This window comes from Eretmochelys imbricata, chromosome 14, assembly GCF_965152235.1.
Source record: "Eretmochelys imbricata isolate rEreImb1 chromosome 14, rEreImb1.hap1, whole genome shotgun sequence".
In the NCBI taxonomy this organism is placed as follows: domain Eukaryota; kingdom Metazoa; phylum Chordata; order Testudines; family Cheloniidae; genus Eretmochelys; species Eretmochelys imbricata.
In genome coordinates this window covers 41,734,090-41,751,905 of record NC_135585.1, presented here as the reverse complement: position 1 = coordinate 41,751,905, position 17,816 = coordinate 41,734,090, and the positions used below count along the sequence as shown (strand labels likewise).

The following is a 17,816-nucleotide window of genomic DNA, read 5'->3' as shown; positions in this document are numbered from 1 at the left end:
ATTGTCAGAGTGGCCACCAGTGGTAGTTGGTGGCCATGCTGTGAGGCCACCAAAACATTTGTTGTGAGAACCCCTGCACTAGAGAGCTAACTGGGGCGCGGCTGCATCTGTAGCCATGACCTAAGAGTGCTATCGAATATCTTGATTTCTTTTTTGGCCTAGCACTTAACTCGGTGGCACTGGTCTGTTTCGATGGCTGCATCGGATCAATTCCAACATTTCAGGGGAATTTCTAGGTGGCCATTAGGAGAAGGCGGAAGATTTTGCAAAAAGAAGAGGAGTGCTAGTGGCACCTTAGAGACTAACCAATTTATTTGAGCATAAGCTTTCGTGAGCTACAGCTCACTTCATCGGATGCATACTGTGGAAAATACAGTGAGGAGATTTATATACACACAGAACATGAAAAAATGGGTGTTATCTTACACGCTGTAAGGAGAGTGATCACTTAAGATGAGCTATTACCAGCAAGAGAGCGGGGGTCGGGGCGGGGGGGAGAAAACCTTTTGTAGTGATAATCAAGGTGGGCCATTTCCAGCAGTTAACAGGAACGTCCGAGGAGCAGTGGGGGGTGGAGGGGAGGAAATAAACATGGGGAAATAGTTTTACTTCGTGTAATGACCCATCCATTCCCAGTCTCTATTCAAGCCTACGTTAATTGTATCCAGTTTGCAAATTAATTTCAATTCAGCAGTCTCTCGTTGGAGTCTGTTTTTGAAGTCTTTTTGTTTTAATATTGCGACCTTTAGGTCTGAGATCGAGTGACCAGAGAGATTGAAGTGTTCTCCGACTGGTTTATGAATGTTATAATTCTTGACATCTGATTTGTGTCCATTTATTCTTTTACGTAGAGACTGTCCAGTTTGACCAATGTACATGGCAGAGGGGCATTGCTGGCACATGATGGCATATATCACATTGGTGGATGTGCAGGTGAACGAGCCTCTGATAGTGTGGCTGATGTGATTAGGCCCTGTGATGGTGTCCCCTGAATAGATATGTGGGCACAGTTGGCAATGGGCTTTGTTGCAAGGATAAGTTCCTGGGTTAGTGGTTCTTTTGTGTGGTGTGTGGTTGCTGGTGAGTATCTGCTTCAGGTTGGGGGGCTGTCTGTAGGCAAGGACTGGCCTGTCTCCCAAGATTTGTGAGAATGATGGGTCGTCTTTCAGGATAGGTTGTAGATCCTTGATGATGCGTTGGAGAGGTTTTGGTGACAATCGGAAAACAATGAGGGGGAAACAGGTGACAAGCCTGAGCGGGCAGAGCAGCAGTCCCTGACCCAGAGCAACAGGAGCTTCGCTGCCGACATCCAGGTGCCCGATGGGGAGCTGCAGTCAGTGCCCACATGGGGAGCCAGCCAGGACATGGGCAGAGGGGATCCCTGAGAGGGGGCAGACACGAGAGGGGTTTAAATAGAGCCCAGGGGTGCGTTCATCTGGACCTACAGGTAACCAGAGGAACCCAGGGGCAAAGCTCTGACAGCTCCATGACCCAAGCGAGGGGAGCAGAGCTGGGAGCCCAGGGTTGGTCGCCAGTGAGCCTGGTGTGGAGAGAAGAGACCAGCTCTGACCATCTGCTCCCTGTGCCAGTCGGTTACCAGAGCGGATCACACACAGAGTGTCCCCAGCTCCCGTCACCGCTGGATCCTCTGGAACAACCTGGAGTCTCCCTAGAAACCCCCCTTCTCCCCCCGCCCCGGGATCTGCTCGTCTCCTTTCTGTCCCCCCAGTGATCCTGTGGCTTCGAGGGAGGAGGCCTACCTAGCGCTGGGAGAAGCTGCCCGTGCCCAGGGCAGGTGGGCCCCCAGGGGGCAGGGTCTGGGACAGAGCGCTGCAGATCGGTGGGTTGATCGCTAGGACCCAGGAGCGGCTGGGGGGCGGCTCTGGGGGGAGGATCGCGGGGCTCAGGCCCGGCCGCAGGAAGTGACTCGCAGCCGCTGCGGGGACTCCGGCTCCCAGGCTCCCGGCGAGATCCCCGCGCCCCGGCGGCTGGTGCTGGGAGCCCGGAGCCCGGGCTGCAGCCGGGAGAGGGGAACCTCCAGCCGGGCCCTGCCCGCTGCTCCCCGGGAGCCTCCTCCAGGGCAGAGCCCCCAGCCCGGCCAGGGCCCCTTCCCGGCCCGGCCCCGGCCCCTGCCCCGGGGGCCCCGCTCGGAGGGAAGGTAAGAGAGACCCGCCCCCCCCGGCACCCCCGGGCTGCAGGGGGCGGGTTTGGCCCCGGGCTGCTCCCCGCGGAGCCGGCTGCGATTCCCTGCCCCGGGCCGGGAAAGCTGCCGCCAGCTCTCGGTGCGCGGGGCGGGGGGAGCCCGGCCGGGCCGCGCTGGGGCAACACGTGGGGGCAGCCGGGAGGGGTCTGGAGAGGGGCTGTGTGGGGTGCAGGAAAGGGGCACTGAAGGGGGGACAGGGGTGTGTGCGGGGCAGGAGGCGGGTTAAAGGCGATCCAGGGGCAGGAGGAGATGGGGGCAGTGGTTGCACTGAAGGGGGGATGGGCTGTTGCAGGGAATCAGGGTGTGGGGGGGAATTATGGGGCTGAGGGGAACGAGGCTGGACTAGGGAGAAGATGGGGGGGTCACTGCGAGGGAAAGGCGGGATGTGGGGCGGGGAGGCTGGAGGGAGAATGTGAGAGCAAGGGGAGACTGGCTGGGGGGAGAAGGAAGAGCCAGAGAGCAAGGAGGGGGTGGGGAGGGACACAAGGCAGCTCCCCGCCCCATGGAGTAGGAGAGGGGGCGGGGCTGCCCCTTCCAGCAGCCGGTGGGTGGGAGTTTATTTCCTGAGCTGGTCACAGAAGCATTGGGGGGTGGCTGGGCAGGGATCTAACCCCTCACCGCTCAGAAACTACACAGCAAATATCCACAGGCAACCCCCCCTCCTCCCCTCACACACGGTGCTCCCAAGGTATTATTCAGTTGTTTTTTTTTCAAGAGCGAATCATGATTCTGGGGCCTGTCTCCTGGGCGTTCGGGGCTGCCCAGGGCCCTGGTCTGATTTCCATGCAGGATTCAGATCTCGGCCACACCAGAGTCAGACCGGAGTCACTGCTGGCTCTGGCAGGGGGTGAGTGCAGAGGGCCAGTGAGATCAGTCTCTGCCTGCCTGTCCCAGGGCGGTGCAGGCAGGGCCGGCTCTAGGCACCAGCCAACCAAGCATGTGCTTGGGGCCGCACTTCTCAAGGGGCCATGGTCCGGGGCGGGGCGGCACTTCTGAAGGGATGGCACTCCTTTTTTTTTTTCCCCTCCCCTTTGGGGTGACAAAAAAAACTAGAGCCGGCCCTGGTGCAGGGGGAGTCCAGGGAAACTCATTCATCAGGTGTTGCCACCAGAAGACTCCGGCTATTGCTAAGCCGGAGGAGGAGGCTGGTGTGTGTCTCTCTGCTCAGGATACAGCTCTGGAGTTGAGCTGCCTGGATCAGAAGCTGCCTCCTGCATTTTGACCTGGGAACCCAAATTGAGAAGCTGCTGCTTATCCAGCAGAGGAGCGACCTTTGTTAAAGCCCCCTCAGTGCCCATCTCGGGTGGGGACTTTCTCTGGTGCCTGGAACCAGCCCCGGGGCAGCTCCAGGCTCTGCTGACACCAGCCCCTGAGCCGGAGCCTGCAGGTGAGGGGAGAGACCTGCAGGTGAGGGGAGAGACCTGGGGCAAAGTGCTGGGGTAGGTGTAGTATGAGAAACTGCTCCCTGTAGGAATTTGCTACATGTAGCAGACAAGTCCTACTTTGCTAAAAACTGCTAGCTGACTTAGCTAATTTCTACAGATAACAGTTTCTCACACCCTATAGTGTGAGAAACTGCTATCTGTAGAAATCTGCTACTACTCACCTTTCCTGTCTTCTGGGACAGAGGTAGCAAATTGTTAACAGTAGCAGTTACTCATACCTAAGAACATTCTTCTTATGGGCTGACTTGTCGTAATTTGGTAAAACTTGACAGTGGCAAGGGATGGAAGCATAAAGTCGTCAGCTTCCAAACGACCCTGCCTGGTGTACAGATGTATCAAAAATAGTGAGGTCATTTAAACATCACTTGTTGTGCAGCATCACTTACTGTGCTAACAATGTAGCATCCTGATATTGATATTTCCGTGCAAGTAACCTTTGGTGGGACGTGGGACACATGGAGGATAATTTAAACTCTGGGCTGGTGTGATCTCTGACCGTTACCGTTCATCAGCTCAGCAGGCAGGCCCAGGCAGCAATGCCCTTGTCCTGGTGCCTTGACTGAGAAAGGTTCTGATCCAAGGGAGGGTAGATTCCAGCCAGCTCCTGGGGTAATGTCTCACTGGCGATGAAAGGGCTTGTTCAGACAGAGATTTTGAAATCCGTAGGGTAAAGATGAGCCAGATGGGTTTGTCTTTGTGCAGGTGTATTTTAGTCTCTGGGGGTTGGGTAGAAAGGAGAGAGAAGTGTGTTGGATTTCCTGTTTCCCTTACTGAGGACAATCTATGCTCCCCTGACATTTTTCCTGGCAGAAACAATTCCTATCTATTTGTTACGGGGTCAAAATATGGCTGCCGTCACACAGAGCCATTAGTGGTGGTGGAGGTGAGAAGGGGGCCAAGAAGTCCTTTCCCTCCCCAAATGTGCCCATGCATGTGGAAGCCGCAATGTTGCTGCTGCCGAAATACCCTGATGGCAAATGGGTGGGGCAGAAGGCACTGCCAGCTGTCCTGAGCAGCCCAGAGGAGCCATGCACTGTGTGGAGTGTATGCTGCTACACCTCTTCTGTACTGGTGAGGGCAACCCTCACTCCCCAGTGCTCCTGGTGGCCCCAGGGCTTCCCCTGACGTCCACCAGCACAATCACCTCGCCTACCACCATTGCTCGAAGATGTATCACCTTCTCCTCCTCTGGAGGGAGGGGGGAAGACCGATGACCGGTGAGATTGTTAGGGTGAAGGTGGGCTGTATGGCACCATAGTAAAAACTGAAAAATGTTTCACAACCATTTTATTAGGTTTAGCTCATTTTTAAATCCTCACACAAATTAAAGTTTGCTATACAAGCCTACTGTGCAAACTCTGTTAATGAACTTCTCGAATGCAGGGCATTCATTTTTGGAGGCTTCTCATGTGTCAGATACTTCCTTCCTTCAAGATATGCTCATGATCAGGCAGAAGATGACTTCTTTCAGAACACACAATTCTATTCGGTCCCCCATTCTCTAAGTGTGGCCTGCACTCCTTGGTCCTAGATGTATGACTTTGCATTTGGCTGTATTAAAACACATTTGGTTTGAATCGGTCTAGTTTACAAAGTGATCCAGAGCACTTTGTATGACTGCCCTGTCCACACCATTATTTGCAGTTCCACAAATCTTTGTGTCATTGCAAATTTTGTCAGTAGTAATTTCAGATCTACACCCAGATCATTAATGAGAATGTTGAATAGCATTGGGTCTAGTACTGATGGCTGCAGAACCCCACACGAAACACCCCAGTTCTATGATGATTCTGCCTATTTAATGATGATTCACCATCATTGACTACTTTTTGGGATCTGTCAGCCAGTCAGTAATCCATTTAATGTGGTGCTTTATTGATATTGTATATTACAATTTTTTAATCAGAATGTCAAGCTGTCCTAAATCAAACACCTTACAAAAGTCTAAGTATATTACAGCTTTGCAATTACCTTTATCAACCAACTTGTAATCTTCTCAAAGAATGAAATCAGGTTTGTTTGCCAAGACCTATTTTCCATAAAACCATGCTGACTCATATTAATTATATTCCTATCCTTTAATTCTTTATTAATTGGATCCTATATCAGCTTTTTCATTATTTTGCCTGGGATTGATGTCAGGCTAACTGGACTATAGTTACCACTGTCATCCTGCTTGCCTTTTTTGAGTAATGATATTGTGGTGCAGATTACAGGGTAATTGCACACAATGGAACTCTTACGTGTAATTACAATGTTGTAACCTCCCTTTAGTTTAGAATGCAGAAATAATGACATATTTATTTGCTCTGTAATTACATAACAATGTACTCCCTATTAAATTAAGAGGTCAATAATTGCCACTTAAGTAATGATTCACAGGAGGTTTGAAAATGTGAGGGAATATCCACTGCTCATGAGCTCAGAAAAGATTAATGACATATCAGCACTGTCTTGGGCAGAGACAGAGGGTTTATTGTTCCAAAGAAGGAAAAGACCATCAGAATTCAGTCTGACTTAACCTTTATAAAAGGTGAACACATTAAAGAGAAGGTCCTGTAAGTGGCAAAATACTCCTCAAAATTCTTACTAATATGTAAAATGAAAGTGTTTATGGGTTGAAATTGAGGTGCATTGGCAATGATGTGTGTCACAGAGAAGCCTGGAAATTTGAGGCATAAATACAGAACAGCACAAGGGTGCATGCAGTTGGGGGAATAGGAGTGTTTTTTCATTGACTGGAATAGCAGGGAATCCAGTAGGTCAAAACTGAGGTGCATTGATTAGATTTTGGGATGGGATATATGTCAGGACTGGACTAGTGAGAGGTTCTGAACGGAGGATTGAGGTGCATCTGCGGAGCTATAGAGAGAGCCAGGTTTAGGTTGGATATTAGGAAAAAATTTTTCACTAGGAGGGTGGTGAAACACTGGAATGCGTTACCTAGGGAGGTGGTGGAATCTTCTTCCTTAGATATTTTGAAAGTCAGGCTTGACAAAGCCCTGGCTGGGATGATTTAGTTGGGGATTGGTCCTGCTTTGAGCAGGGGGTTGGACTAGAAGATCTCCTGAGGTCCCTTCCAACCCTGATATTCTATGATTCTATTCAATGAGGAACAAGAACACTCAGCTGTAGCTCTTGTGACTGAGAGTAGGAAGAGGTGAATTCCTACTTCTTTCATCCCAGGAAACACAGCACAAAAATTGAGTTGAACCATTAGAGATGATGATGATGAAGAAGTTGAAATCAAATCTTCATTTGTTCATCATGTGATATTCCACTCTGTGTTCATATTCTCTATTCTGTCCTGATCATATGGCAGCCCCGTTGCTGGGAGTGCCTCACTCCACTCAACTGTCGGTGTTTTGTAAGACAGGCATCTGTAAAAGCAACGTAGAGGTTGATAGAATCCAAAAGTTGTTGTAGAGATGTAAGAATCAAGTCAATGTACTGTACTTGTCAGCTGGACAGTGCACTTAACATTGGCCCCCAGTTTGTAGCATGTGGTAACTCTTGCTTAAAGAGAAAGCGTGATGTGACAGCCATGTTTGTTCACATAAACCGTGGTGTGTCTCCAGCATTCTTAACACCTCACTAAATTCTTCTCAAATTAGCTTTGGCAATGACTGGCTTATGAGGCTTTCTGCATGTCGATGCAGTCCAGAGGATTGGTGTTTTGCAGCCTTTTCACATAGTTTATCAGCATTGGCTTTGCTGGTCAGGCAAACCAAGTTACTCCACTTTTACTTTATAAATCCGTGGAACGCTCACATCTTGAATACTGTGTGCAAAGGTACAGAGAAGGTAACTAAAATGATGAGAGGTATGGAACAGCTTCCATAGGAGGAGAGATTAAAAAGACTGGGACTTTTCAGCCTGAAAAAGAGAGGACTAAGAGGGAATATGATAGAGGTCTATAAAATCTTGACTGGTGTGGAGAAAGTGAATAAGCTCCCTCATGTAACCAAGAACAAGGGGTCACCAATGACATTAATAGGCAGCAGGTTTAAAACAAACAAAAGGAAGGACTTCTTCACACAACGCACAGTCAACCTCTGGAACTGTTTTCCGGGGGGGGGAAGAGGTTGTGAAGGCCAAAACTAGAACAGGATTCAAAAGAGACCGAGATCAGTTCATGGAGGATGTGTCCATCAATGGCTATTAGCCAGGATGGGCAGGGATGCAACCCCATGCTCTGAGAGCCTCTTGTTTTCCAGAAACTGGGAGTGGATGGCAGGGGATGGTCACTCAATAATTGCCTGTTCTGTTCATTCCCTTTGAACCCTCTGGCCTTGGCCACTGTCAGAAGACCGAGTACTGGGCTAGATGGACCCTTGGTCTGACCCAGTCTGGCCGTTCTTATGTTCTTATGCAAAAATTAATTATAATATAATAAAAATGTTTAGTACAGAAACTCCCGACACCAGCCAAAATTGATCACTTGGGCACCGCAGCTCTGTCTGCTGGATACCTTGGCAGAGTAGGTGAGTTCATGTAAATACAGTCTGGTCCTGAAGCCTTCCCCCTACCCCTCGCTCATCTTGAGCTGTCAGGGAAGAGCTCATTCACACCTTGCTTACAAATCATCATTTTAAATTATAAGGTTGGCCAACATTGCCAAAACCAATGTGCCGACGTTGTCAGAAAAAACAACGGCTGTGTGAGGAAGCCAGTCTTTGTTCAGACTTTTCAAACCTATTATACTTTCAGGTACAAGTATTTGATCATACACTGTATGTGTATTTTAAAGTGTGCATTAATGTTTCAATTTCTATTCCAATTTCCAACCAATGACTAAATTGGCAACACTGCGGGTAACTGGTTGATCACTGCGGGGCGGGGAAAGGATGGGGCGGGCGGGGGAGGGAAGTCCCTGTTTCACTGAATTAAGTCTCCTGCAGCACCTTAGTAGGTTACATCAGACAGAGAGGAGCTCCAGTGGCTAGTCACTGGGATGCCTTTAAGAACCCAGCCCTGGGAAGCCCATGCTGACAGGAGCTGTCTGTGAGAGGAGAAATAAAAAAGACCCTCTCCCACCCACACACACCCTATTTTTGGAAACACTGGTGTCTCAGTCCACCGGGGTAACTCTTACCCTGTCTGCCCCTGCCAGGGTTTTACCCTCTGTTACCTTCTGGCAGCGCCTCACCCCTGGGCTTAACCCCAGCTGCTTCCCCCCCATCTCTGATTTTGCCCTTCAGCCCCTATCCTAACCCTGCTTCCAGCTGCTTGACCCCCCGACCAATGAATTTTTGCCCCCTGCTCAGAATCTGACCAACCCCTCCCTCCTCTGATTTGCCCCCTTTCCTCCTTTTTAACCCCTGTAAAAGTCTGCAGAATCTTATGGGTAATAAGGGCAGGGTGAAGGGCAGTGACTTCAGCAGATGTTATTGAGCGTGCTCAGTTCACGTCAGCATGCTCAGTGCACCTTAAGTAGCAAATTCCTACAGGGAGCAGTTTCTGCTCCTCCACATGGCAGGAAAGTGACTCTGCACAAAGGGCCCCTTTCAGGGACCTGCTGGCGAGTTTGAAGTACAGGAGGGAGGGGCTCCCCGTGTGTCTGTGAGTCCCAGAGCTGCTGTCCTCATGGATACTGCTAGGGTTCAAACCCCTGTTAGCAGTGTCAGTGGCTGATCTCCCTAAGGAGAGCAAAGGCCCACGTCAATGGAGCAGTCACCAGTTCTCCAGGGAGAGGGAAGATGATAAAAAGGGAGAGTGGAGAGACTGGAAGGAGCAGCAGGAAGAGAAGTTCCCAGACCTACCCAGATCCATTCCCTGCATTATCCCGGGCAGACTGACTCTCCTAGGCACAAGGAGAGAAGCTGAGAGAGGAAAAGCCAGTTGCTGACTACCTGGAATCACTGCGTTGCTTGTAGAGTGGAGGGACATGCGCTGCCTTTGGGGACAGTGTCAGAGGGAATCCCCAAAAGTGGCTTCTCTGATTCTGCTCTTTTTCCAGCATTTGGCTCAGAGACACTGTTACAGGGAGAGTTTCAAAGTGTCCCGGTGGGTTCAGTTCTGCTGGGAGGGGGCTGGCCTGGGTGGTAATAACCTAACTGGGTTTCTTCCCAGCATGGCAAAGTCCCGAGCATCTGACTCAAGGGAAAGAGCCTGGGGGAAAATCAGGGTGTGAAATGGACTCAAGCCCCTTCTGAAACCTCCCCCATCGCCCCTCTCACCCCAACAGGCTGAGAAATCACATCCAGATTTCGCTCCAGATCAACCCATCTTCCAGGAGAAAGGGAAGGGAAATGGCTGTGATGGAGCCAGCTCAGGTAGGGGATTTTAAGGGAGCTGCTGGGAGGAGGGGGTGGAAGGGAGAGGCAGGGAGGAAACAGGGTGTGATAAGCCTGCTGTTAGAGGGCTTATTCCTTCACCCACTTACTTCCCTGGTCCTTCTCGCATGAACAGAGAGCAACAATACCCGAAGTCCAACGGTGCAAACAATTCAATGTTTATTGGGGTGAACTTCCAGCAAGCATGATTCCAGTTTCCTTCCTTAGTATCCCCCTTCCCAGCTCTGACACCACAGAGCCTTACCTGTGTCCCTGTTCCCATTCCTGCCCTTAGCCAAACATGATTCCAATTTCCCCACCCCCATTCCCTGTTCCCATTTCCCCCCTTAGCAAAACATGATTCCAATTTCCCCACCCCCATTCCCTGTTCCCATTTCCCCACCCTCCCACACTCACTTCCTGATGGACTGCAGACTAGATAGTAAAACTTGAGTTCTGCTTAGCTATACCTTAACCAATCATTTTCCTGAAATTTAACTAACCAATCCTAACATATTGTGACATGATTATGTAACCAATTATATCGCACCACCTTAGTTTACACCCAGCAAAATTAATTATACAGCAGACAGAAACAATCACAGAACCAGATAGAGACCATGCAAATAAACAATAGCAAAGTGCGAACTATAATGACAAAACAATAGAGAAGTGAGGATTTCCCATCCCAGCTATTGATAAGTGGGTTCTTGCCAGACAGGATGCTATCAAACTAAGTTTCCTTTTACATTTTCTAGGCACTTCCCTTTCTCTGGAGGCGATGGGCATTATCAGGAGAGGACTGTATTCCTAACAGCCCAATAGCACCTTATTTCAATGTGAGGAGGTTGGAATGTGAGGAGGTGACCGGTCGCTTCCCGGCTTATGGCTGCCTCTGCTGCTTAGCCAAAGGCCTTAGCCTAAGCACAGGGCCTCAGACTGTCACAGTAAGAGAAGGCCCTTCCACCCGCAGACAGTGGTTTTGATTCTTTCTTTTATACTGCTTGAACTAGCCAAGTGATAAGAATACACCTAAATTCTTAGCGTATCGGCCTTTACAGCCAGGCCTGCATCTCTCCATCCTCACACCTGCTGCTTTTCTGAATAGGCCCATTGGCAGCAGGGGAACTTTCCTCATTTATGAAACAGGAAACAGGGCTTGGAACATTTTCCAGACTCCCAGTGCTGGAGCCTGACCCCACTGGCCAGAGGCTGCTGTGAAATACGAAGGGAAGCTGTTGGGATTCCTGTCCCTGTCCCCGGCTCAGAGCTCTGCTTCCCGTATCTGCCTGTGGCTGGCAGGCGAGTGGGAAATGAGAAGACCCTGCCCTGCTCTGTGTGCTGGGGGGACAAGGAGCTCTCACTTTCTGCTCATCCAGTGAAGCCACATGGCTGCTGCAGGGTGGGAGAGGGATTCTGCTCCTCTGGCCCTCGCAGAGCTTTTTTTTCTTCCTTTCCCGTGACTAGTGGGATTGTGGCTGGAGCAGCAGGTGCTGAGTGGGGGACTCTTGTTGTTCCAGATGCCGGTGACCTTCGAGGAGGTGGCTGTGTATTTCACCCAGGGGCAGGGGGCTCTGCTGGACCCCGCTCAGAGAGCCCTCTACAGGGACGTCATGCAGGAGAACTACGAGACGGTGACCTCGCTGGGTAAGCGATTCCCGTTCCCTCGGTTATTAGAAAATGTAGGGCCTGCATTTCTGACTCTGGTTACGTTCTTCCCTGGTCAGTTAGATTGGAGGAGAATTTGTCCCATAGTCCACAGCTGCGGCGAGAGAGACTTGCATCTCTGTACCCTCTCCAATGGGACCGCAGTGTCAAAACCTAATGGACATGCGAAACCATTCCCACCCACCCCCAGCTTTCAGTGGGGCAGAACTCATGAATTGTCCTGTCTATTATTTCTCATTCACACACAGCATCTCTGTTTTCCTCCCTCCGTGGGTCTAGCTCTCGCCATGGGGAGGGCTCTGGGTTCTGCAGGTTTAGAAGGAGGCAGGGGTTTAACTCTAGAGCTGTGTGTTTGTCAGCAAGGCCCGCAGAATGCACAGATTCTGCAAACTCCTAGTGAGGGCGTGACAATTCCCCTCACCTCCCCAGATGTCTGCCTCTCCCAAGGGGGCTCAGTGACCATGTTCCTGTCCCCTTGGATTCCACGTTCCCCCAACACAGCACTGGGACATGGAATGCCCTTTGTGACAGACTCTCTCTCAATCCTCCATTCACCCTGATCTGGTCTGATTTCATCCCCTGCGCAGGGTTTCCCATTCCCAAACCTGAGCTGATCGCCCAGATGGAACGAGGGGAAGAGTTGTGGGTCCCGGATCTCCAGGCCTGTGAGGAAAAAGAGATCCCGAGAGGCACCCACACAGGTGAGGACTGACACAGAAACCATGTGGTGAATGAAGGAAAAAGTTGAGAATCCCAAATGTGTGGTGTGAGTAAGCGCCCTCTGTTCTTCCTCATCTCAGCCAGGGCAGGGTTGTAGTCAGCAGATATCGCTCACGCCATTCCACCCACCCTGTTAGCTGCTGAAGCTTCCTTCCCAACTTTCCTTCCCTGTGAGTGTTTGGGTGGAATGTGGAGTCAAAATCCAATTGCTGATTCTTCACAACTTTAATGTGTTGGGTTTTCCCTCTGTGCTATTCCTCTTTCTCCCCAGCACGATGACTCCTGTCTGGATTGTCTCTCTCCCAGCAGGTGCTAAGAGAGTGAGTGAGAGTGAGGATGGGAATCATGAGGACGTTCCTGGGGAAGTTGATGAATCTATTATAGATGGTGGAGGACACAAGGATCCCACAGCCCAGCAGAGAAATCCCAATGAAGAGAAACCCTATCAGTGCCTCGAATATGGGAAAGGATTCATTCTGAGCTCACACCTTGTGACACATCAGACAATCCACACTGGAGAGGAACCCCTTCAATGCTTGGACCGTGGCGAAAGCTTCAATAATTGCTCAGACCTGAATAACCATGGGAGAAGCCACACAGGCGAGAAACCCTCTCAGTGCCTCAAGTGCTGGAAAACTTTCTATTCAAAGTCAGCACTAATGAGACATCAGAGAACCCACACAGGAGAGAGACCCCATATGTGCTTAGACTGTGGGAAAAGTTTCACACAGAAATCAGGCCTTGTTACACATGGGAGAATCCACACAGGAGAGAGACCCCATAAGTGCTTAGACTGTGGGAAAAGTTTCACACAGAAATCAGGCCTTGTTACACATCGGAGAATCCACACAGGAGAGAGACCCCATAAGTGCTTAGACTGTGGGAAAAGTTTCACACAGAAATCAGGCCTTGTTACACATCAGAGAATCCACACAGGAGAGAGACCCCATAAGTGCTTAGACTGTGGGAAAAGTTTCGCACAGAAAACAGGCCTTGTTACACATCAGAGAACCCACACAGGAGAGAGCCCCCATAAGTGCTTAGACTGTGGGAAAAGTTTTGCACACAAAACAGGCCTTGTTACACATCAGAGAATCCACACAGGAGAGAGACCCCATAAGTGCTTGGACTGTGGGAAAAGTTTCACAGAGAAATCAGGCCTTGTTAAACATGGGAGAATCCACACAGGAGAGAGACCCCATAAGTGCTTGGACTGTGGGAAAAGTTTCATACAGAGATCTTCCCTTGTTTCACATCAGGCAATCCACACAGGAGAAAGACCCCATAAGTGCTTGGACTGTGGGAAAAGTTTCATACAGAGATCTGCCCTTGTTTCACATCAGGCAATCCACACAGGAGAGGTTCCCTATAAGTGTTTATACTGTGGGAAAAGTTTCACATGGAGATCTGCCCTTGTTTCACATCAGAGAACCCACACAGGAGAGAAACCCCATAAGTGCTTGGACTGTGGGAAAAGTTTCATACAGAGATCTGCCCTTTTTTCACATCAGGCAACCCACACAGGAGAGAGACCTTATAAATGCCTCTACTGCGGAAATGGTTTCCTTTGGAAGTCAGACCTTATAAGACATCAGAGAATCCACACAGGCGAGAGACCCCATAAGTGCTTAAACTGTGGGAAAAGTTTCACACAGAAATCAGTCCTTGTTACACATCAGAGAACCCACACAGGAGAGAGACCCCATAAGTGCTTGGACTGTGGGAAAAGTTTCAAGGATAAATCAGGCCTTGTTAAACATGGGAGAATCCACACAGGAGGGAGACCCCATAAGTGCTTAGACTGTGGGAAGAGTTTCATATGGAGGTCAGGCCTCTTTAAACATCAGAGAATCCACACAGGAGAGAGACCCCATAAGTGTTTGGACTGTGGGAAAAGTTTCACACTGAGATCAGACCTTATAAGACATCAGAGAATCCACACGGGAGAGAGACCCCATAAGTGCTTAGACTGTGGGAAAAGTTTCATATGGAGGTCAGGCCTCTTTAAACATCGGAGAATCCACACGGGAGAGAGACCCCATAAGTGCTTGGACTGTGGCAAAAGTTTCACGTTGAGGTCAGACCTTATAAGACATCAGAGAATCCACACGGGAGAGAGACCCTATAAGTGCTTGGACTGTGGGAAAAATTTCACACTGAGATCACACCTCATTAAACATGGGAGAATCCATGGGAGATCACACCTCATTAAACATGAAAGAATCCACACAGCATTTAAACTTCTGTGACCCATGGCCAGAAAGGGTGAAGCAACTTGCAGGTTAATTGATCTAGATTCAGCCTTTCGAGACATGCTTCTAAGCCCTGGTCTACACTAGGACTTTAGGTCGAATTTAGCAGCATTAAGTCGATGTAAACCTGCACCTGTCCACACGATGAAGCCCTTTATTTCAACTTAAAGGGCTCTTAAAATCGATTTCCTTACTCCACCCCTGACAAGTGGATTAGCGCTTAAATCGGCCTTGCCGGGTCAAATTTGGGGTACTGTGGACACAATTCGACGGTATTGGCCTCCGGGAGCTATCCCAGAGTGCTCCATTGTGACTGCTCTGGACCGCACTCGCAACTCAGATGCACGATTGTTTGCCGTTGCTCTGACGCAGGGAGGGGCGACTGACGACACGGCTTACAGGGTTGGCTTACAGGGAGCTAAAATCGACAAAGGGGGTGGCTTTACATCAAGGTGTATTTCAGGCAGGACTTCACGGAGGGTTCCAATAAGAAATGGTGCACCTAAGTTATTGTTCTTATTGGAACAAGGAGGTTAGTCTGGCCTCTGATTGATACATGGCTAGATTTACCTCGCTGCACCTTCTCTGTGAGTGACTGCAGTGTGACCTAGAGGAATGAGTCCCCTAGACGGGTGGCGGGGTTTGCAAATGAGTACAAAACAAATCTGGTCTATTTCTTGTTTTGATCCTCTCCATCTATCTTTTACATCTTTGGCTGGCAGCAGACGGTGCAGAAGGACTGCATGCCATCCACATCTCATGGCTGCTCGGCAGAAGATGGTACAATAGGACTGCTAGCCATCCTCATCTCTTGCCTACCCAGCAGAAGATGCTGCAATAGGACTGCTAGCAATCCGTATCACCTGCCTGCTCACCATAAGATGGTTCAATAGGACTGACTGCAGGACTAAAGAGAATGACCTGGTCAAGTCACTCCAAATTTAGTCCCTGCGCCCATGTCTGTCCAGGCGCTACTGATCGACCTCACAGAGGTGACCAGGAGCAACTCGGACATGATGAGGACGGCTACCAGTCTTATTGCACCGTCTGCTGCCACAAGGCAATGGGTTGCTGCTGCTGTGTAGCAATGCCGTACCGCGTCTGCCAGCACCCAGGAGACATACGGTGACAGTGAGCTGAGCAGGCTCCATGCTTGCCGTGGTATGGCGTCTGCACAGGTAACTCAGGAAAAAAGGCGCGAAATGATTGTCTGTCCTCGCTTTCATGGAGGGAGGGAGGGAACGGGGGCCTGACGATATGTACCCAGAACCACCCGCGACAATGTTTTAGCCCCATCAGGCATTGGGATCTCAACCCAGAATTCCAATGGACAGCGGAGACTGCGGGGACTGTGGGATAGCTACCCACAGTGCAACGCTCCGGAAGTCGACTCTAGCCTCGGTACTGTGGAAGCACTCCGCCGCGTTACTGCACTTAATGCACTTAGAGCATTTTCTGTGGGGACACACACACTCGAATATATAAAACCGATTTCTAAAAAAACAACTTCTATAAATTCGACCTAATTTCGTAGTGTAGACATACCCTAAGTGTGTAAATGGTATTTAGGGCCATTGCATGTTCTATAGGCTTGAGCTTTGAAATCTAAACTTGTATTCCTAAAGAACTGGAAGATGGTAACCATAGTAGTCTGTGTTTACCTATGTCTTGTTAGAGGTTAACAATGTAATCAGACAGTTCCTCTCTAGGGCTGTATTCTGTTAACTTGGAGATCAAAAGGAAATATTAACATTTAGATAAAAGATAGGTGTAATAATGTCCTTGTCTGCATGTCTCTCTAAAGTCTGTGGTAAACAGTCCATGAACTGCTTAATGGATAATCACCTTCTGTTAATCCCTGTAGTTAATTGCCGGTGATGCTGAGGAAATTCAAGGTTATTTCAAAAGCCTGTTTTTCACCCCAGGACTGCGTGCCATCGAGAGGCTGTAAAAATCTGTATAAAAACTCTTGGGACCTGATCCTTTTCTCTCAGATCTTCTTAAGCTTTATTTGGGGGTAGCTTGAGTCAGAAGACTGAGATCTCCAGTCCCATCTGGACTGCCCTGATTTGGACATTAGACTAGAACAAGGGTGGGCAAACTTTTTCGTCTGCGGTGTCAAACTGTATCGAGGGCTGGGTAGGGAAGGCTGTGCCCCCCAAACAGCCTGGCATCCGCCCCTTCCCACTTCCTGCCCCCTGACTGCCGGCCTCAGAACTCCCGACCTATCCACCCCACCCTGCTCCTTGTCCCCTGACCACCCTGTCCCAGGACCCCTTCCCCAAACCACCCTCCCCCGGACCCCACCCCCTATGCAACCCCCCTGTCCCCTGACTCACCCCCTGAGCCCTATCCACAACCGCACCCCTTGACAGGCCCCCCCGGGACCTCACCCCCTATCCAACCTCCATCCCCCCCCCCCCGCTCCCGGTCTCGGGACTGCCCCGACTCCTATCCACACCCCCACCCCCTGACAGGCCCCCCGGGACTCCCACGCCTATCCACCCCCCCATTCCTCGACCCCTGACCGTCCCACCCCAGAACCTCTGCCCCATCCAACTGTTCCCTGTCCCCTGACCGCCCCCCCCCCCAAACGTCTGTTGCCCCCACCGTTGCTCCCTTACCATGGCGCTCAAAGCGGCAGGAGCTCGCTGCCCGCGGGGCGCGCTGTTGCTGTGAGGGAGGGGGGCAGCAGGAGAGGGACAGGGGGCTACTTCCCCGGCCGGGAGCTTGGGGCCTGGCAGGATGGTCCCGCGGGCCAAGGTTTGCCCACATCTGGACAAGAACCTGATGAAATGATTCGAAAAAGGACCCTTCAATTCTAAAGCACCATCCCTGCAGTGAAACTGCCCTAAGGACTCTATTCATGTCTGTGTGTATAATGATCAAGACTTTCTCTTTACTTCTTTTAATAAATGTTACTTTAGTTAATAAGAATTGGCTGTAAGCATGTATTTGGGTAAGAACTAAAGTATTCCTTAACTTCTTGGGTAATGTATCCAATCGTTTGGGGTTGGCTGAACTTTTTAGATGATGAACAAGATTTTCAGTAATCCGCATTATATTTAACTGGGCTGTCTGGGCGGGAGCCCAAGGCTGGGTGTCTTTAATGCAGGGGTAGTCAATAGGCAGACATGGGCCAAATCTAGACAACCAGATGCTTTCGAATGGAACCCTGAAATGTTTTCATTTCTCTATTATCATTACTGTTGTGGTTTCTTTATTATTATTTTCTCTGGAGTGTGGACTTTGT

General features: G+C 50.1%; 1 protein-coding gene and 1 pseudogene across 2 annotated transcripts; one reads left to right on the top strand and one right to left on the bottom strand.

The window, feature by feature from the left end:
• Nucleotides 1-1,925: 1,925 nt before the first annotated feature.
• Nucleotides 1,926-16,868, top strand: LOC144274365 (uncharacterized). Of its 2 annotated transcripts, XM_077833137.1 has the most exons (4): nt 1,926-2,158; nt 11,444-11,570; nt 12,179-12,292; nt 12,618-16,868. In XM_077833137.1, the coding sequence occupies exons 2-4, from the start codon at nt 11,444-11,446 to the stop codon at nt 14,558-14,560; spliced, it is 2,184 nt and encodes a 727-aa protein (XP_077689263.1). In that variant the 5' UTR covers nt 1,926-2,158; the 3' UTR covers nt 14,561-16,868. The 2 variants fall into 2 exon arrangements, with proteins under 2 accessions (XP_077689263.1, XP_077689264.1); XM_077833138.1 differs by lacking the exon at nt 1,926-2,158 and having other exon boundaries at nt 11,560-11,570; nt 12,583-16,868.
• A 327-nt stretch (nt 16,869-17,195) lies between these two features.
• LOC144274052 (class I histocompatibility antigen, F10 alpha chain-like) overlaps nt 17,196-17,816 on the bottom strand; it is a 34,056-nt pseudogene continuing 33,435 nt past the window's right edge.